The sequence below is a fragment of the Panulirus ornatus genome, chromosome 44, assembly GCF_036320965.1.
Source record: "Panulirus ornatus isolate Po-2019 chromosome 44, ASM3632096v1, whole genome shotgun sequence".
Lineage (NCBI taxonomy): Eukaryota > Metazoa > Arthropoda > Malacostraca > Decapoda > Palinuridae > Panulirus > Panulirus ornatus.
Genome location: NC_092267.1, coordinates 4,829,137 through 4,851,023, shown reverse-complemented (window position 1 = coordinate 4,851,023; position 21,887 = coordinate 4,829,137). Strand labels below are relative to the sequence as shown.

The 21,887-nt window shown below is 39.3% G+C and overlaps 1 protein-coding gene across 1 annotated transcript in view; it reads right to left on the bottom strand.

Annotated features, from left to right (window-relative positions):
- Window positions 1-2,981: 2,981 nt before the first annotated feature.
- Window positions 2,982-21,887, bottom strand: part of LOC139762685 (DNA polymerase theta-like) — a 90,687-nt gene continuing 71,781 nt past the window's right edge. Inside the window, exons 26-33 of the mRNA XM_071687645.1 lie at window positions 13,717-13,856; window positions 13,405-13,549; window positions 11,302-11,451; window positions 9,845-9,943; window positions 9,440-9,682; window positions 7,852-8,083; window positions 7,250-7,452; window positions 2,982-6,554 (exon numbers count right to left, since the gene is read on the bottom strand). Coding sequence (XP_071543746.1) covers window positions 6,417-6,554; window positions 7,250-7,452; window positions 7,852-8,083; window positions 9,440-9,682; window positions 9,845-9,943; window positions 11,302-11,451; window positions 13,405-13,549; window positions 13,717-13,856 — 1,350 coding nt within the window. The 3' untranslated portion in view covers window positions 2,982-6,416. The remainder of the gene's footprint in view (window positions 6,555-7,249; window positions 7,453-7,851; window positions 8,084-9,439; window positions 9,683-9,844; window positions 9,944-11,301; window positions 11,452-13,404; window positions 13,550-13,716; window positions 13,857-21,887) is intronic.

Sequence of the window (21,887 nt, the reverse complement as noted above, 5' to 3'; positions counted from 1 at the left end):
TAGAGATGTGCGCAGGAGGATGGATGTGCTGGAAATGAGATGTTTGAGGACAATGTGTGGTGTGAGGTGGTTTGATCGAGTAAGTAACGTAAGGGTAAGAGAGATGTGTGGAAATAAAAAGAGCGTGGTTGAGAGAGCAGAAGAGGGTGTTTTGAAATGGTTTGGGCACATGGAGAGAATGAGTGAGGAGAGATTGACCAAGAGGATATATGTGTCGGAGGTGGAGGGAACGAGGAGAAGAGGGAGACCAAATTGGAGGTGGAAAGATGGAGTGAAAAAGATTTTGTGTGATCGGGGCCTGAACATGCAGGAGGGTGAAAGGAGGGCAAGGAATAGAGTGAATTGGAGTCATGTGGTATACAGGGGTTGACGTGCTGTCAGTGGAGTGAAGCAAGGCATGTGAAGCGTCTGGGGTAAACCATGGAAAGCTGTGTAGGTATGTATATTTGTGTGTGTGGACGTGTGTATGTACATGTGTATGGGGGGGGGGGTTGGGCCATTTCTTTCGTCTGTTTCCTTGCGCTACCTCGCAAACGCGGGAGACAGCGACAAAGTATAAAAAAAAAAAAAAAAAAAAAAAAAAAAAAAAATATATATATATATATATATATATATATATATATATATATATATATATATAAAGTGAAATAAGTGGAATATATATATATATATATATATATATATATATATATATATATATATATATATATATTCCCTGGGGATAGGGGAGAAAGAATACTTCCCACGTATTCCCTGCGTGTCGTAGAAGGCGACTAAAAGGGAAGGGAGCGGGGGGCTGGAAATCCTCCCCTCTCGTTTTTTTTTTTTTTTTTTTTTTTTTTTTTTTTTTAATTTTCCAAAAGAAGGAACAGAGAAGAGGGCCAGGTGGGGATATTCCCTCAAAGGCCCAGTCCTCTGTTCTTAACGCTACCTCGCTATCGCGGGAAATAGCGAATAGTATGAAAAAAAAAAAAAAAAAAAAAAATATATATATATATATATATATATACATATTTTTTTATTTTTTTTTTATTTTGCTTTGTCGCTGTCTCCCGCGTTTGCGAGGTAGCGCAAGGAAACAGACGAAAGAAATGGCCCAACCCACCCCCATACACATGTATATACATACACGTCCACACACGCAAATATACATACCTATACATCTCAATGTACACATATATATACACACACAGACACATACATATATACCCATGCACACAATTCACACTGTCTGCCTTTATTCATTCCCATCGCCACCTTGCCACACATGGAATACCATCCCCCTCCCCCCTCATGTATGCAGGGTAGCGCTAGGAAAAGACAACAAAGGTCCCATTCGTTCACACTCAGTCTCTAGCTGTCATGCAATAATGCCTGAAACCACAGCTCCCTTTCCACATCCAGGCCCCACACAACTTTCCATGGTTTAACCCAGACGCTTCACATGCCCCGATTCAATCCACTGACAGCACGTCAACCCTGGTATACCACATCGATCCAACTCACTCTATTCCTTGCCCGCCTTTCACACTCCTGTATGTTCAGGCCCCGATCACTCAAAATCTTTTTTACTCCATCTTTCCACCTCCAATTTGGTCTCCCACTTCTCCTCGTTCCCTCCACCTCCGACACATATATCCTCTTGGTCAATCTTTCCTCACTCATTCTCTCCATGTGCCCAAACCATTTCAAAACACCCTCTTCTGCTCTCTCAACCACGCTCTTTTTATTTACACACATCTCTCTTACCCTTACATTACTTACTCGATCAAACCACCTCACACCACACATTGTCCTCAAACATCTCATTTCCAGCACATCCACCCTCCTGCGCACAACTCTATCCATAGCCCTGCCTCCCAACCATACAACATTGTTGGAACCACTATTCCTTCAAACATACCCATTTTTGCTTTCCGAGATAATGTTCTCGACTTCCAAACATTCTTCAAGGCTCCCAGGATTTTCGCCCCCTCCCCCACCCTATGATTCACTTCCGCTTCCATGGTTCCATCCGCTGCCAGATCCACTCCCAGATATCTAAAACACTTTACTTCCTCCAGTTTTTCTCCATTCAAACTTACCTCCCAATTGACTTAACCCTCAACCCTACTGTACCTAATAACCTTGCTCTTATTCACATTTACTCTTAACTTTCTTCTTTCACACACTTTACCAAACTCAGTCACCAGCTTCTGCAGTTTCTCACATGAATCAGCCACCAGCGCTGTATCATCAGCGAACAACTGACGCACTTCCCAAGCTCCCTCATCCACAACAGACTTGATACTTGCCCCTCTTTCCAAAACTCTTGCATTCACCTCCCTAACAACCCCATCCATAAACAAATTAAACAACCATGGAGACATCACACACCCCTGCCGCAAACCTACATTCACTGAGAACCAATCACTTTCCTCTCTTCCTACACGTACACATGCCTTACATCCTCGATAAAAACTTTTCACTGCTTCTAACAACTTGCCTCCCACACCATATATTCTTAATACCTTCCACAGAGCATCTCTATCAACTCTATCATATGCCTTCTCCAGATCCATAAATGCTACATACATATCCATTTGCTTTTCTAAGTATTTCTCACATACATTCTTCAGAGCAAACACCTGATCCACACATCCTCTACCACTTCTGAAACCACACTGCTCTTCCCCAATCTGATATACATATATATATTTCCTTGCTATTGGAAGTAGTGCAGCCTTAGGCTGCATGAGCCTTCAGAAGGGTCCTGGGTAATACTAGCACTTTTTCACATAAATTGGTCTTGAGGTAACTATAAGTAAACAAATAAAATAAATAAGCCATACTACATTATTATTGCCTTGAATTTCAAAATCAATTGACAACTATCTCATAATTCAAAGCCTAACTTAATATATCATTAGTTAACTTCAAGTATGTCTGACTTATGGTATCAGGAGACTTGCTGGAATATTTTAGAGAAATGACAAAACATGCCAAGTAATATTTTTAATAGTATACATCAAATTATCACAGATGAAACATGGGTTTAATTTACTTAACATATTCAAAACAACATGATCTCAAACATTTCTGTACAGTGTAAGTAACAAATAAAAAACTTTCACTCTTTGCTATAAAAGCCTTACTTCATGTATTCTTAACATACAATTGTCAAAAATAACTTAGGTTTATGTTCTACATATTCATCTTGTTCTGTAAAGATATTAATCTAAAAGGCTAAAATAACATCCCACTTACTGTTCTCTGTACTTTTTCTGATACTAATAAAAAGATAAAATCTGTTGTGTATGCTTTATCAAACACTGTCTGATGATTAAAGATACATATATATCAATGTAAAATCATACTATATAAAATTACAGTGATAAAAGGACTTCATATTGATATCATGACGTAAATGACAGTATACTAAAAAGTTAGGATATATCTCAAACATCTTTGGATTTTCAAAAAAGCTAAAAATTTCATCACTACTGATTATGATATATGGAAAAGATTCAAAGTAACATCAATGTGGACAAAACTGTAGTATGCAAAACATAAAAACACAGGGGTTTGCAAATATATCAAAATAATCACAAAAAGATTACTGTAGTTTCAAAAGAAATATCCTTGAGAATACTGTGCAAATTGATTTTATATATCACTGGTATATCATCCAACTTTCCATGATGAAACCAGCACTCTAGGTGGAGAGTACTCAGAACTGGACCTGAAAATCACTGTTGAACATGAGACTTTTTTCATGCCAAGACTGGGTTAAGTAAAAATTACTAAAGCTCCCACTGAAAAATCACACCGAACCACAGGGTCCAATAGCAAGCCAAACTAGGAATAATACAGTAACTACACAATCACCTCAAATGACCATTTATTGGTTACTAGCTCATTTCATACAATGCAAGCACAAGGCATCCCATGTTTCCAAAATCTGCTTCCAGTCTACATACATGCAATTTAGATGCACTTCTAGAATCAACTAATTCTTGAGACTCTAATTTTTCGTTTTGCTACTATGTATCCAGCTGAATTTTCTCTGATGACAGCATGAACACTTCACTGCTTACCACAGACACTTTAGCTTAAGTAATCATTTCAACACAGCAACAATAAGGAATACTGAGTTGATCAACAGTTCAGGCCCGAGAGGAAAAGTATCTTGCAACGTAAATATCCCTGCACTAACAATTTTCACCTATGAACCTCAATACATGTGTAAGGAGCAATCTTATCTTTTCTTTCTGCATAATACTTCCTCAATTTACATCTAAACATCTCAGCCAATAATAATAGTTAGAATTTTGTATCATTCCTGTTGAATCACAGCAAGATAATTATTACCTACAGGGTAAGTAACAGTGACCTGTGCCAGGTCAGAAATAACGAAAACTAACCTTGAAGGAGCAGTGGTTGTCAGAGCACAATGGTACAAATTACTATGACTACATTAACGATAAGTGCCGTGATCGGAAAGTAAGGTACCTAAAGTAACAGCGGTGACACCAGTACTGAATGATGCAGTGAATGAGTTTAAGATACAATGAAATGGCTATCCTTCTTTCATCAGCATCACAACAGTAGTACTTTATTTTATTGTGTGGCATTCATCTGAATTAAAGGATGAAGTATCTTTCCTCATAATCTCGAGTGGGTTGTAACTATATAACCTCCCCCTCTTTCCTCATGATCTAAGGGAAAGGAAAAACTGCCCTTATAACCTGGAATAGCTGAAGCTGTGGTAAAAGATAAGGTGCTCTTAACTACACTGAATTGTGCATTTCTGCCCTCATAATCTGGAATAAAAGGATGAAGTCCCCATGTACCATAATATATATCTCTCATGGTATGGAGTAAAAGACAATGTGCCCTACACTACACTGGAACGTGTTCCTTTACCCTTACCATCTTGATTATATATGATATGAGCCAACCTTTGACCCCAAAATATAAAGTATTGAAAATACTGCGGTATACCGAATGTAACACACTGCCCTAATGGTTTGAAAAAATTAATTGCCCTGTGCTGTGCTGAACTGTACCTCTGCACCCTCATAACATGGATTAAAGTATGAAATGCTCAGTATTCATGTAGATGTTGCTCCACTACACTCATCAAGCTCTACACTCTGTGCTGAACTGTGTTCCTCTGCCCTCATCATCTGGACTGCATAATTAGCTGTCGTGTGGTGTAATAGCCTTTACATCTTCTGCCCAGATAATCTGAAGCAAAAAGGAGTGACAGATAATGTGCTCTTTAATGCAATGGACCGTGCCACTTGCCCTCAAAACCCTGAACAGAGGCTGAGTGTCCTGTACTCTACTGACATGAGGACTTCTGCTGTCATTGCTTGGATTAAAAAGGTCGAAGTGTTCTTTACTGTGCTGGATGATGCCATCTGCCCGTTATCTGGATTTAAGGATGAAGAGCTCTGTAATGTATCGGTGTGTTTCCCTCTATCATCATTTCAAGTACTTGATAATGTGCTCTGAAATGGCCTGTCCTCTCTGTCCTTGTCATCGATCTATCTATCTATCTATCTCTGATGTCTGTTCCCTCCAGGAGCACCCATCAAGAGGGTGGCCCCAGCAAAAGTCTCCACCTAACCCTGTCCGTACATGCCTCACTCACATACACTATTTCATGCATTCTTCCATCATTTCTTTCCCTTTAGCACTCTTCCACTCTATCACATCACAACACAGAAAGCCTAACCAATATCAATAAATCTAATAGTTTTTATTACCATCATTACTAAGGCTGAAAAATATAATCTTTACTGCAACTATTAGTAACACATTATCATCATCACTTACTTTGTTACAATAATATCATGCACATCACTACAGGTATTATACTGGTACTTTCATATTAATACATTACAACTATTATCACAATATTGTATATCATGATTACTGCTACTATCATTATACATGTGTTATACTGCTCTTATATCAAAGTGGCTGAGTGTTGGAAACATAAAGAATTTCAGTTTACACTGCTTCTAATAACCTATAGAGATAACTGGTCCTCTGATGTGATTAAGTAGTCACTTCTCTTTGTTATTTAAGTCTGCTGTTTGACAATGATCTCCAATGTTAAGTCTGAGCAATTAATAAACACTCAAATTAGTTTTAGCAAGCTCATGTTAAGTTGAGAAGAGAATACCTGATTATGACCTAGAAATATAAGTGATAAGCAATAACACTTTCTTATCTGTATGTTCTATCATATTTTGGTAAGTAACTTCTAGTGTATATACAAGGGAGTAAATACATGTAACCACTGTACTGTACTTCTAATAAACTTATTCTCAGATTTACTAATTATTCTTGTAGTTATACTCCCCACATCCCTAAATTTTCAATTCGAACATACTTACAATTCACAGAGTGCTTTAGCATATATCTCATAGATTAAGTGTCTGCATTGCTCCCCATGATGGACCAACCTTGATCTTAACAGGCAAAGACACAGACAGCTGTTGCACACCTTCCATATGACTCTGGACCAGCTGGGCTACTTGAATTACATCTTCACTCACTACCTGTTAAACAAATCCAATGAAGAACTTTCTATAAAATGTCCAACGTTTTGATAGCAACATATATCAACAAAGTATTCAACTCTGTTCCAACATATTCTCACAAAAACAATAGACCACCCTCTACAAAAATGGCAAAAAAAGAAAAGGTTGACCAACTTTATATCTGAATGCCGAGGAATAGTAATCCACAAACAACACACTTCCAAAACTATCAAATTCACAAAGGAGTAACCTTAGAAGCAACTCTTTCTGCAACTCTCTTTAAGCTGGCTGACCCTCTACAATGTTGTATATAGGATAGGAGACCAACTTTATAAGTTGCCTCTCTTTAGATAACCAGCTGACTTATTATTCTTTAAAGTAGCCTGTAAAAAAGATTCTACACTCTGAAGTACCCCTACAATCACTGATGTAGCAATATGTTCGTCAGGCTCTCAAGTTGTGTGTACTAACCCCACCGAAAATGCATATGCTGCTGGATGACTAATTGATGAGGTTCAACACTTATCATCAAACGTAGCTGTCAATGAGGAATGACAGGATGAATAACAGGTGAGCTGTGAAGAAATAAATGGCTTGTCTGGAAGTGTCACTCTCTAACAGATAAGACCTACTGCCAACTCCATTTACCGGGCTGCCTGGATTGGGACACATTTGGAGAATAAAAAATGAGCAAATTACGAAAAATATCATACCTCATAAATAAGTTCATCATGGAGCTGTAGAACAAGAAAGGCCCCAGTAATATTTTTCTTGTCGGCAACTGGCTGTGTAAGGAAAGAGGGGGCCTCTGGGAAAGCCTGTCGTAGAGCCTCTCTTATTCTCACCATTGCTAATTTTACTAAATCTGCTGCTGAACCCTGTATTGCTGTATTCACTGCTTGTCGCTCGCTCTGGCCTGGAAACAGTGGTAGCACACATAAAGAAATAATAAACTATCCTCCAAACCATTTCCAATAATTGCAGTCATAAAATGGCAAAGAATTACAAAATGTGTTATCATTATCATTATTATCATTTGTTATTATCATCATTTTTCTTTTTCATACTTCAGGGCCTATTTCTGTGAAACGAGGTAGTGCCAGAAACAAATGAAGAGTGTCCTCGTTTGCGTACAGCCAAAACCAGAGCCCTTATCCACAGCTAAATTCTACTGGCCTTTTTGTGCTTCCTCTGCATGTTCAGGCTTCGATATCTCTATGCATCAGAATAACAGTATCATAGTGTACTGCAAGACATCTCAACCACACACAATTCAAGTAAGTCACTATCTGTTAAATACATTATTATCACTCACCACGAGCATGCACATTCTGGCTAGTAATGTTAGGAAGATATCTGCGTCGGCCCATCAGGGTAAGAACATATCCCTCCTTACGGCACTTTTCTACTGTAGACTGCATGAACTGCTGAACTCTAAGAAAACAGCTCCTGAATTTGTCCATGAAAGTAACAGCCTCATCTTCATCAACATTGAGCTGCTCACTGAGTGCCCGTGCACCCATGCCATAAATCAAGCCATAACAAATCTGTAAACATTATCAAAATAATAATTCACTGCTGTGGCCACAACAGTATTCATTTACTATAGAATATGTGGCAGATGACAAGATATATGACAGTATAGGTGAAGTGAGAAAAAGTAGACTGCAAAAGAGACGAGATGGATAAATCTAGTGAGAGAGCAAACTGAGGCTAGATTCTTCCAATAATTTGTAACTAGTTGGAGTGAAATCACTTTGTGTGAGTCAATAAAATCTTAAGAGTGAAATAATAAATCATCTCAGAATGTAAGGTAAAAAAGCATAAAGTGCTTCTATTAACATGGAAGTCCATGTTTCACGTTACTGCAAAGGATGAGTTGATGATGTGCGTGACCAACCTGAAAGACAGTATGTAACTGATACATCCTGTGTATATAGGAATGGACTTAAAAATAAGTGACAGATACTAGACAGAGATAAAAACATGCAAATACCATTACTTAAAATCACACTGAAATTCTCTTAGTTACAAACCAACTTAATGAATAATTTCCCTTTTCATTAGGAAATACTTAAGACTTCTATCAACACCAGTTATCTATCTATATCACTAATGCCCACTCCCTTTGGTAACTCTCTCAAGGGTGTGGCAACAGCAAAACAGTCTCCATAACTGGTGAACTCCAGTGCCACTTCTTAGCCTTTGGTGCCTTATCCTTAACAAGCCACTGACAAAAGTTAACAGTAATGCAGTGTTTTCAGAGGTTCTAAGTAAGGCACCAATAGTGAGCCATAACCTAAATAATAAACAAGGTAAGCAAGAGATCGTACAATGTATCAACCACATGCTTTTTTTTGTCCGTCAATCTTTTGATGGGAACTGAAAACAAATGCCTACGATGTCCTTTCCATACTGTTTATGGACAGAAAAAGAGATGTAATGGTGTTATTTGGCAATTGTTACCCAAATGAAGTTGTGGATCAGATTTATTAATAATTACAAGATGAAACATTCTTGACAGCATATCAACCTAATATTACAAATTACTCAACACTGGCTATATACAGTATTGCATGTTTTCAGGAACTAAATATATAATTTTCATGTAGTGCTGCTTGGGTGCTACTACCAAAGGGCTACAAGCTTTGATGAGAAGAAACTCATGAGTATCTTAATCATTGGTGAGTTAAGCTGGATTTGCTAACTGAGTTCAAATTTATAAAGAAAACAGGTCAATATAAGAAAAACATGTCAAGTTCACCAATGACTGTACATTCCAGGGTACTTCTGAAATGATGTGCACAAGAAGAATAAAACTTAAGAAACTAATCTACGCTTAACACATAAGTAAACATTTTGTGATGAACAACCATCACTCAATGGAAAATTCAGCTTTATACCTGCTTGGCTTGTTGCCTCTGGTTTGGCATCACCTCCTCAGGATTCACAAAATGAATCTGTGCTGCAATCATTGTGAACACATCCTCTCCACTGTTTAGTAAGTGCATAAGTTTCTCATCAGATGCCAGGTGAGCTAATAACCTCAGCTCAAGTTGGGAGTAGTCAGCAGCTAGGAGAACACTGCCAGACCTAGCTACCAGAGCATGACGCAGGCTGACTGTATGTTCTTCACATTCTTCTGTCTGAGGGTACATTTTGAATGAATTTAATGCCTGTTTATCTCAGTGTCTTCTCCAACAAATCAAAATCAAACAGTTAATGAATGATTTATATTAACACTATTCACAGCATTAAAGTCTAAGTGTTGCAGGAAATCCTTAACTTAATCCTTAGGTAGTACTAACCAAAAAAGGTGCCAATTGAGACATGATGCGAGAGTTTACCATAGCATGTTGCTGTCTTCTTGACATACTCTTGCAATCTTTGGTATTATCTACTGCCACCTGTCAAATACTTTCTTGTTAATCATTAATCTTACATTTGCAAACATAATGATAACATAAGAGCACATAACAATTCATATTTCTCTAAAATTAATAGTAAGTGAAAATTCACTCATAACAGTACACTTCCTGTTTACATAATCATGGCCTCTGTTGTCCTTTAAATTTCACTGAGTTTTACATCAATTTATTTCAGTCATAAATATGATATACTCACTAAATTTCAACCCAACAAATCAATTCATTAATCACATTACAAAATATCCTCTTTTCTGACTTCAAACCTGTTATAATTATTCATACTTGTTTACCATTTTCCAAATTCATGAGGTAGAGTCCAGGGACAGATAAAAACAGCATCATCAGCTTACATTTGCTCCTTAGCTGTCTTGTATAACACACCAAAACCAGAGCCCCTTATCCACAGCCAAACCCTACAGACCATTCCATGATTTCCCCTAACCACTTCATATACATGGTTCGGTCAACTGACAGCACATGCATCCCCCCCCCTCCCCATCACTAATCCTTTTTTAACACACAACTTAACAAAGGTGTTCATCAATTTCACTTACATTGGGTAATTATACCCTTAACTGCCACATCACCCACTCTTACATTCAAATCTCTCATTGCTAATAATCAACCCCTTGCATCAAAGTTACTGAACTATAAACTTAGTTCCTCCTAAATGACTTGCAGTGTCTTCCTCACTCCTTTCACTACCACATGCGTAAGCAATGACAATATTCTCCTTTCATAATTTTTCCGTCCATTCAGGCACCTATCCAGGATCTGGTCAAGGAAGCAAAGATTAATCAAACTGCTGTGACTGATAAAAAGCTCAAAACTAGAGTGGTGCGAATAGATAAAATGAAGCCTGAGGGTAATATGAAAATAAATACTAAAGGATTTGATGTAATGGAATGTATTGTCAAGACCAATATGCATATATGTTTTGCATTAGCCACTTTGCTATTCAGAGTGATTGCAGACATATGAAGAGCTAAACAGATGTGATATAACCATGGTTTTACCATACTCATTTCTTAAAAAAAAATATATATATAATAAAAAGCAGCAAGTATGAATGTGTACATGTGTATATATGTATGTCTGTGTATGTATGTTAAAATGTATATGTATGTATAAGTGCGTATATGGGCGTTTATGTACGTATATGTGTATGTGGGTGGTTGGGCCATTCTTCGTCTGTTTCCTTGAGCTATCTCGTCAATATGGGAAACAGTGTTTAAGTATAAAAAAAAGGCAGATTTATAATCATACCTTACTGTAGTGAATACATAGGTATAAATGATATTTACTCATTAAACGATAATACTGTTGTGCTTGCTGACCTGAATATTGAAGTCCTTAGGAATATTTTGGAGGTTTGGTTCATGCATTGTAACTCTGCCTGTAGCAGTGAAATTGTGAGTAAGCGTATGAATACGGTCCATAGACAGACGGGAACAACATACACGTGCCTGCTGAAGGGGATACACAACCTGTTGATGATAAAGTAGCATATTAGTAGAAGAAAAACAGTAAGATTTGTATAGTGGTGTTGATGATCTACTATCCTGCATAGAACCGCAACGACCAAATCAATCATTCCTCAAAACAATAAAATGAATTATTAGGATAGTGCAGGGAAAAGAAAGACACTCTCCTCACAGATGTTAAGTTTCTAATAATAAGGTACTTCTCTTATAAAGAAATACATCCGGAAAATTTAAATTATAGAGAAACAGAGAATCATAGAGATGCAATTTCCCACAGCCAATACCAGAATATTTCCTGCATCAGCATGTGACTGAGCACACTTATATCAGACAGTTTAGTACACCATCAATGCTAACAAATGTGATCTGTAAAGCATTGAAACAAAAAGGTAATCAGAAACAAATGTTGCATTAGTTGCACATGAGAAATTGCCAAAATTAGAGACAACTTGTGTTCAAGAGAAGGAAGTCATGTGTAACAAATCTCTCAGACTTCCAGGAGTAAGTGAGTTCTGTTTTAAATGGGTGAACTGCCTGTTAATGGAATGCAAAAAGTGTCTGAAACTGTATCACACAGGAGGGTGATAAAAAATAATGGCTCCATACATGCATAAGGGGGAAGAACCTTTACTGTATGGAAAATTACATTTATAGAAACAGACAAATGATATATCAGAAAAAATGTCTTGAAATGGGTAGTGGCATACTACAGGGCTCAGTCTAGAACCACTGCTCTTCTTCATCTATGTAAATGACTTGCCATTAAAACAAAACTCATAATTGAATATGTTTATGGATGATACCAGATTCACAAAGGAAATAAAGAACAATGAGGACTGCATAAACTTTAAAGGAGACCTACAAAACTGCCAACGTTGGCATAATAAAGTAAATCCAATTCAATGCAAGTACATGCAGAGTAATGAGGATGGAACATAATGAAAGTAGGCTTCAATATGAATATAACCTTGCAGGAAACAGAAACTGTGTGTAAAGGAAGTGGGAGTCAATACTGAAGCTAAACTGTTGCCAGAACTCCACCTCAGGTGAAATGTTAGATACATAAAGTGTCTGATAGTAAACACTTGAATTGTTTTAAAGTATAAGGAGAACCAAATGTTTTTCAAACCATTCATAATGCATATAACACAGCCCTCAGATTTGGTCACTGCACCTGAGAAGCACAAAGAACTAACTGTGAAGGTCTAGAGGAGAGTAACAAAGATGATAAATACAATATGAAAGCTGAGTTATAGTCAAAGGTTACAGGTTATAAATTTGCCCATCATGGAAAAATTTTCCAAAAGAAGGAACAGAGAACTGGGCCAGGTGAGGGTATTCCCTCAAAGGCCCAGGCCTCTGTTCTTAACGCTACCTCGCTAATGCGGGAAATGGCGAATAGTTTGAAAGAAAGAAAAGGAAAAGACAACAGCAATAGGAGACAAGCACAGCTTTCAAGTTGCTAAATCATATGAATAATAATGACACTGACCAATTCTTTGTAAAATGCATAAAGAAAGCAATAAGTTGTCATAACAAGAAACATGTTAGAAAAGATGTTAAGAAGTACTGTTTCCGAACCTTGTTTGCATGAGGGATATGAATCTAAAATTGTTTTGCTTTAGCTATATTATACAATGCACTGTGACTGAAAACCTTGCAATTCCATGAAATATTTCATTATCAAAGGAAAAGAATATTCTTGGTACTATATAAGAAATTCAAATATTTATTAATTTTACTGCTACTACAAAGCATTAGTGTAATTCTACGAGTGTATATCCGAATTCTCAAGTGTGAATGTTGTGATATGACACTCTACGATGTGTCGTTATATGCCTGCCCCCAGTCCTCGATACATGTATAATAAATAGCTGGGGTATCACTTTGTATGTTCTGAAGAACTCAGTGTACAATACTGTTCAAGCCAAATGAGAGCTGCTACTATTTTTTTACCTTAGTGAGTGAGGAGTTTATTTTGCGCCACTGGAGAATGAGTGCAGGAAGAGGGTGCATCTGTGAAAGCTTATCCAAAGCCTCTTTATTGGTTGGTCCAATCATCTTATTCCCTCGACCTCTTCCACCTCGACCTCGCTTTCCTCTGTTCCAACCAGAAGAAAACTTAAACAAAAAAATGTATATCTAGTACAAAAATCTATTCCAAGTCAATCATGGTGAAAACAAAGAAATTCTAGAATCACAGCATTTAGTTCTTTTAGTTCTATGACTCTTTCATAGAAGAGTAACATCAAAAGTTATGTCCATTACCTGACAGAGTGACAAGATCCTGCAGGAGATGGGAGGTGAAGTTCACCATACAGCACTTGACTAATTTCATCCAGGGATGTGAGGGAGAATGGATGACCTACAGAAGAATATGCCTGTCTCTCCAGTGAAGTCATTTGTGCCTGTTTTGAGAATCATAATGGTCAGTAAACTGAAACATGCTGTATATCTAAATATATTCAATGAACTATTTTGTCTGTTCAGTAGATGGCAATCCTAGAAATCATGTGATGTGTGAGAGTATGTGGTGGTAGGAATAAGAGGTTTAGAATAAATGTGGGAGTGCATCCGAGCTGTGTCATGTCACCATGGTTGTTTTTTGTTTTCAAGGATGGATCAGTAGGTGAGATGAAAGCGAGGTAGGGTGATTGTAATGTAACAGTTCACCATGGAGAAACAGAACGAAAGTTGCATGAAGTTGCTTTGTGGAGATGATGCTGGGTTACTGGCCATGTCAAGAGGAAGTGGACAAAATAGTGCGACAATATGATATTTCATCTGAGAGAAGGATGCTGAAAGTAAACATAATTCAATGTCGGTCTTCTTTTTGAAAGGGATGGGAGACCAATCTAATATCATTTTGCATGTTGAAGAACTGAGAGGTTGCAGATGAGTTATATATCTGTGAGCAGATTTCAAGTGTATTGCAGTGCAAAAACTGATAGAGATATTTCAGATGAAGATGCTAGATGAATGAAAGTTGGATGCAACGGAAGATTTTATGAGCATTTAGTCTAAAGGTAGTTTGAGTGTAAACTGGCCTCACATGATGAATCAACTTGCTGTGAAAAGTGTAAAGATAAGATGCATTTTAACAAGTATGGAAGTCCTTGCTTCACATAAACACATTGTGATGAATATGAGTAATTCTAGAGGCTGTATGTATCTGATCCATGCCATGGACTGGAAATAATGTTCATGATAACAAAAGCTAAAAGAATATCATCTGCATGGAGTAAATGTTGTGATCTATTTTGTTTCACAGTGGTTCAACTGTATGCCACAATCACTATACCTTACTTTCAAATATAATAAAAAAAAAAAGTGATTCTAAAGCCTTGATACAATCCCATACATGTTCTGAATGGAAAACTCATCTCATTACCTGTTCCTACATAGCAATGCTTCCATTAAAAAAGTTCTCAATATCATTCACATGCCTCTAATGAAGACAATACAAAGTTAAAACTTTTCAAAGTGCTTTCCTACTAACTTTATCATATGCCTTTCCTGAACACATGAGCACAGCATAAGCTCTCTTCTTTCACTCTAAAACATTGTCCACAATCTCCTCTGGTGCAAAAATCTGATCTCACACTCTTCTCTTCCAAAATCCAGCATCTATAAAAGGAACTTTGCCAAATACAAGGCTATATATGCATTCACCTCTCATGATAAACCGATTTGTTTTCACCTTAAATAAGCTGACCAGATACTATCATGTCCAAGTTAGTTGACATTTAACATTCACATACGAAATTCTTTACCAAATGAACAACTGGCTATAATCCAAGGTGAAGTAGGGAAGGGGAAAAGTATGGATGCAAGTGGCTTCCAAAAGACAGTCATTCTCAGTTATCCTGCAGCAAACTTGATGCAGGAGGGAGAGGAAAAGTTTGTGTCAATGTTACCATATATACCAATTTCTGCTGGAACAGTGTGGTACACTGGGGTCGAAATACTGTCAATGGACTAAATCAGGGTATGTGAAGCATCTGGGGTAAACCATGAAAAGGTCTGTGGAGCCTGGGTGTGGAGAGGTTGCTGTAGTTTCTATGAATTACACATGACAGATAAAGAATGAGTGTGAGCAGATGTGACCTTTCTTCATCTGTTTCCTGGCACTACCTTGTTGATGCAGAGAGCTGTAATTGGGTGTGGGGGGAAAAAAGAAGAGAATGTATATGTTATGTTTTTTCTTTTCCTTCACACATTTTTGTTGTTTCCTGTGGGGCAGGGTAGCATAGGGAATGGATGAAGGCAAGTAAGTATAAATATGTACATGCGTATATATGTATATGCATGTGTATGTAAATGCAAGTATTCTTTAATTTTATCTTTTTTATTTTGCTTTGTCGCTGTCTCCCGCGCTTGCGAGGTAGCGCAAGGAAACAGACGAAAGAAATGGCCCAACCCACCCCCATACACATGTATATACATACACGTCCACACACGCAAATATACATACCTATACATCTCAATGTACACATATATATACACACACAGACACACACATATATACCCATGCACACAATTCACACTGTCTGCCTTTATTCATTCCCATCGCCACCTCGCCACACATGGAATACCATCCCCCTCCCCCCTCATGTGTGCGAGGTAGCGCTAGGAAAAGACAACAAAGGCCCCATTCGTTCACACTCAGTCTCTAGCTGTCATGCAATAATGCCCGAAACCACAGCGCCCTTTCCACATCCAGGCCCCACACAACTTTCCATGGTTTACCCCACACGCTTCACATGCCCTGATTCAATCCACTGACAGCACGTCAACCCCGGTATACCACATCAATCCAATTCACTCTATTCCTTGCCCGCCTTTCACCCTCCTGCATGTTCAGGCCCCGATCACTCAAAATCTTTTTCACTCCATCTTTCCACCTCCAATTTGGTCTCCCACTTCTCCTCGTTCCCTCCACCTCCGACACTTATATCCTCTTGGTCAATCTTTCCTCACTCATTCTCTCCATGTGCCCAAACCATTTCAAAACACCCTTTTCTGCTCTCTCAACCACGCTCATTTTATTTCCACACATCTCTCTTACCCTTACATTACTTACTCGATCAAACCACCTCACACCACACATTGTCCTCAAACATATCATTTCCAGCACATCCACCCTCCTGCGCACAACTCTACCCATAGCCCACGCCTCGCAACCATACAACATTGTTGGAACCACTATTCCTTCAAACATACCCATTTTTGCTTTCCGAGATAATGTTCTCAACTTCCACACATTCTTCAAGGCTCCCAGGATTTTTGCCCCCTCCCCACCCTATGATTCACTTCCGCTTCCATGGTTCCATCCGCTGCCAGATCCACTCCCAGATATCTAAAACACTTTACTTCCTCCAGTTTTTCTCCATTCAAACTTACCTCCCAATTGATTTGACCCTCAACCCTACTGTACCTAATAACCTTGCTCTTATTCACATTTACTCTTAACTTTCTCCTTTCACACGCTTTACCAAACTCAGTCACCAGCTTCTGCAGTTTCTCACATGAATCAGCCACCAGTGCTGTATCATCAGCAAACAACAACTGACTCACTTCCCAAGCTCTCTCATCCACAACAGACTTCATACTTGCCCCTCTTTCCAGAACTCTTGCATTCACCTCCCTAACAACCCCATCCATGAACAAATTAAACAACCATGGAGACATCACACACCCCTGCCGCAAACCTATATTCACTGAGAACCAATCACTTTCCTCTCTTCCTACACGTACAAATGCCTTACATCCTCGATAAAAACTTTTCACTGCTTCTAACAACTTGCCTCCCATGCCATATATTCTTAATACCTTCCACAGAGCATCTCTATCAACTCTATCATATGCCTTCTCCAGATCCATAAATGCTACGTACAAATCCATTTGCTTTTCTAAGTATTTCTCACATACATTCTTCAAAGCAAACACCTGATCCACACATCCTCTACCACTTCTGAAACCACACTGCTCTTCCCCAATCTGATGCTCTGTACATGCCTTCACCCTCTCAATCAATACCCTCCCATATAATTTACCAGGAATACTCAACAAACTTATACCTTTGTAATTTGAGCACTCACTCTTATCCCCTTTGCCTTTGTACAATGGCACTATGCACGCATTCCGCCAATCCTCAGGCACCTCACCATGAGTCATACATACATTAAATAACCTTACCAACCAGTCAACAATACAGTCACCCCCTTTTTTAATAGATTCCACTGCAATACCATCCAAACCTGCTGCCTTGCCGGCTTTCATCTTCCGCAAAGCTTTTACTACCTCTTCTCTGCTTACCAAATCATTTTCCCTAACCTTCTCACTTTGCACACCACCTCGACCAAAACACCCTATATCTGCCACTCTATCATCAAACACATTCAACAAACCTTCAAAATACTCACTCCATCTCCTTCTCACATCACCACTACTTGTTATCACCTCCCCATTTGAGCCCTTCACTGAAGTTCCCATTTGCTCCCTTGTCTTACGCACTTTATTTACCTCCTTCCAGAACATCTTTTTATTCTCCCTAAAATTTAATGATACTCTCTCACCCCAACTCTCATTTGCCCTCTTTTTCACCTCTTGCACCTTTCTCTTGACCTCCTGTCTCTTTCTTTTATACATCTCCCACTCAATTGCATTTTTTCCCTGCAAAAATCGTCCAAATGCCTCTCTCTTCTCTTTCACTAATAATCTTACTTCTTCATCCCACCACTCACTACCCTTTCTAATCAACCCACCTCCCACGCTTCTCATGCCACAAGCATCTTTTGCGCAATCCATCACTGATTCCCTAAATACATCCCATTCCTCCCCCACTACCCTTACTTCCATTGTTTTCACCTTTTTCCATTCTGTACTCAGTCTCTCCTGGTACTTCCTCACACAAGTCTCCTTCCCAAGCTCACTTACTCTCACCACCCTCTTCACCCCAACATTCACTCTTCTTTTCTGAAAACCAATACAAATCTTCACCTTAGCCTCCACAAGATAATGATCAGACATCCCTCCAGTTGCACCTCTCAGCACATTAACATCCAAAAGCCTCTCTTTCACGCGCCTGTCAATTAACACGTAATCCAATAACGCTCTCTGGCCATCTCTCCTACTTACATACGTATACTTATGTATTTTTTTTTTCTTTTTTTTTTGCTTTGTCGCTGTCTCCCACGTTTGCGAGGTAGTGCAAGGAAACAGACGAAAGAAATGGCCCAACCCACCCCCATACACATGTATATACATACGTCCACACACGCAAATATACATACCTACACAGCTTTCCATGGTTTACCCCAGACGCTTCGCATGCCTTGATTCAATCCACTAACAGCACGTCAACCCCGGTATACCACATACTTATGTATATCTCGCTTTTTAAACCAGGTATTCCCAATCACCAGTCCTTTTTCAGCACATAAATCTACAAGCTCTTCACCATTTCCATTTACAACAATGAACACCCCATGTAAACCAATTATTCCCTCAACTGCCACATTACTCACCTTTGCATTCAAATCACCCATCACTATAACCCGGTCTCGTGCATCAAAACCACTAACATACTCATTCAGCTGCTCCCGAAACACTTGCCTCTCATGCAAGTAATGTATATATATATATATATTTTTTCTTTCTTTCATACTATTCGCCATTTCCCGCATTAGCGAGGTAGCGCTAAGAACAGAGGACTGGGCCTTTGAGGAATATCCTCACCTGGCCCCCTTCTCTGTTCCTTCTTTTGGAGAAATGAAAAAAAAACAAGAGGGGAGGATTTCCAGCCCCCCACTCCCTGCCCTTTTAGTCGCCTTCTACGACACGCAGGGAATACGTGGGAAGTATTCTTTCTCCCCTATCCCCAGGGAGTGGATCTGGCAGCGGATGGAACCATGGAAGCGGAAGTGGATCATAGAGTGGGGGAGGGGGCGAAAATTCTGGGGGCCTTGAAGAATGTGTGGAAGTCGAGAACATTATCTCGAAAAGCAAAAATGGGTATGTTTGAAGGAATAGTGGTTCCAACAATGTTGTATGGTTGCGAGGCATGGGCTATGGATAGAGTTGTGCGCAGGAGGATGGATGTGCTGGAAATGAGATGTTTGAGGACAATGTGTGGTGTGAGGTGGTTTGATCGAGTGAGTAACGTAAGGGTAAGAGAGATGTGTGGAAAAAAAAAGAGCGTGGTTGAGAGAGCAGAAGAGGGTGTTTTGAAGTGGTTTGGGCACATGGAGAGAATGAGTGAGGAAAGATTGACCAAGAGGATATATGTGTCGGAGGTGGAGGGAACGAGGAGAAGAGGGAGACCAAATTGGAGGTGGAAAGATGGAGTGAAAAAGATTTTGTGTGATCGGGGCCTGAACATGCAGGAGGGTGAAAGGAGGGCAAGGAATAGAGTGAATTGGAGCGATGTGGTATACCGGGGTTGACGTGCTGTCAGTGGATTGAATCAGGGCATGTGAAGCGTCTGGGGTAAACCATGGAAAGCTGTGTAGGTATGTATATTTGCGTGTGTGGACGTATGTATATACATGTGTATGGGGGGGGGTTGGGCCATTTCTTTCGTCTGTTTCCTTGCGCTACCTCGCAAACGCGGGAGACAGCGACAAAGTATAATAAAAATAAAAATATATAATATATATATATATATATATATATATATATATGATGGATTGTGCAAAAGATGCTTGTGGCATGAGAAGAGTGGGAGGTGGGCTGTTTAGAAAGGGTAGTGAGTGGTGGGATGAAGAAGTAAGAGTATTAGTGAAAGAGAAGAGAGAGGCATTTGGACGATTTTTGCAGGGAAAAAATGCAATTGAGTGGGAGAAGTATAAAAGAAAGAGACAGGAGGTCAAGAGAAAGGTGCAAGAGGTGAAAAAAAGGGCTAATGAGAGTTGGGGTGAGAGACTATCAGTAAATTTTAGGGAGAATAAAAAGATGTTCTGGAAGGAGGTAAATAGGGTGCGTAAGACAAGGGAGCAAATGGGAACTTCAGTGAAGGGCGTAAATGGGGAGGTGATAACAAGTAGTGGTGATGTGAGAAGGAGATGGAATGAGTATTTTGAAGGTTTGTTGAATGTGTCTGATGACAGAGTGGCAGATATAGGGTGTTTGGGTCGAGGTGGTGTGCAAAGTGAGAGGGTTAGGGAAAATGATTTGGTAAACAGAGAAGAGGTAGTAAAAGCTTTGCGGAAGATGAAAGCCGGCAAGGCAGCAGGTTTGGATGGTATTGCAGTGGAATTTATTAAAAAAGGGGGTGACTGTATTGTTGACTGGTTGGTAAGGTTATTTAATGTATGTATGACTCATGGTGAGGTGCCTGAGGATTGGCGGAATGCTTGCATAGTGCCATTGTACAAAGGCAAAGGGGATAAGAGTGAGTGCTCAAATTACAGAGGTATAAGTTTGTTGAGTATTCCTGGTAAATTATATGGGAGGGTATTGATTGAGAGGGTGAAGGCATGTACAGAGCATCAGATTGGGGAAGAGCAGTGTGGTTTCAGAAGTGGTAGAGGATGTGTGGATCAGGTGTTTGCTTTGAAGAATGTATGTGAGAAATACTTAGAAAAGCAAATGGATTTGTATGTAGCATTTATGGATCTGGAGAAGGCATATGATAGAGTTGATAGAGATGCTCTGTGGAAGGTATTAAGAATATATGGTGTGGGAGGAAAGTTGTTAGAAGCAGTGAAAAGTTTTTATCGAGGATGTAAGGCATGTGTACGTGTAGGAAGAGAGGAAAGTGATTGGTTCTCAGTGAATGTAGGTTTGCGGCAGGGGTGTGTGATGTCTCCATGGTTGTTTAATTTGTTTATGGATGGGGTTGTTAGGGAGGTAAATGCAAGAGTTTTGGAAAGAGGGGCAAGTATGAAGTCTGTTGGGGATGAGAGAGCTTGGGAAGTGAGTCAGTTGTTGTTCGCTGATGATACAGCGCTGGTGGCGGATTCATGTGAGAAACTGCAGAAGCTGGTGACGGAGTTTGGTAAAGTGTGTGGAAGAAGAAAGTTAAGAGTAAATGTCAATAAGAGCAAGGTTATTAGGTACAGTAGGGTTGAGGGTCAAGTCAATTGGGAGGTGAGTTTGAATGGTGAGAGGCTGGAGGAAGTGAAGTGTTTTAGATATCTGGGAGTGGATCTGTCAGCGGATGGAACCATGGAAGCGGAAGTGGATCATAGGGTGGGGGAGGGGGCGAAAATTTTGGGAGCCTTGAAAAATGTGTGGAAGTCGAGAACATTATCCCGGAAAGCAAAAATGGGTATGTTTGAAGGAATAGTAGTTCCAACAATGTTGTATGGTTGCGAGGCGTGGGCTATGGATAGAGTTGTGCGTAGGAGGATGGATGTGCTGGAAATGAGATGTTTGAGGACAATGTGTGGTGTGAGGTGGTTTGATCGAGTAAGTAACGTAAGGGTAAGAGAGAT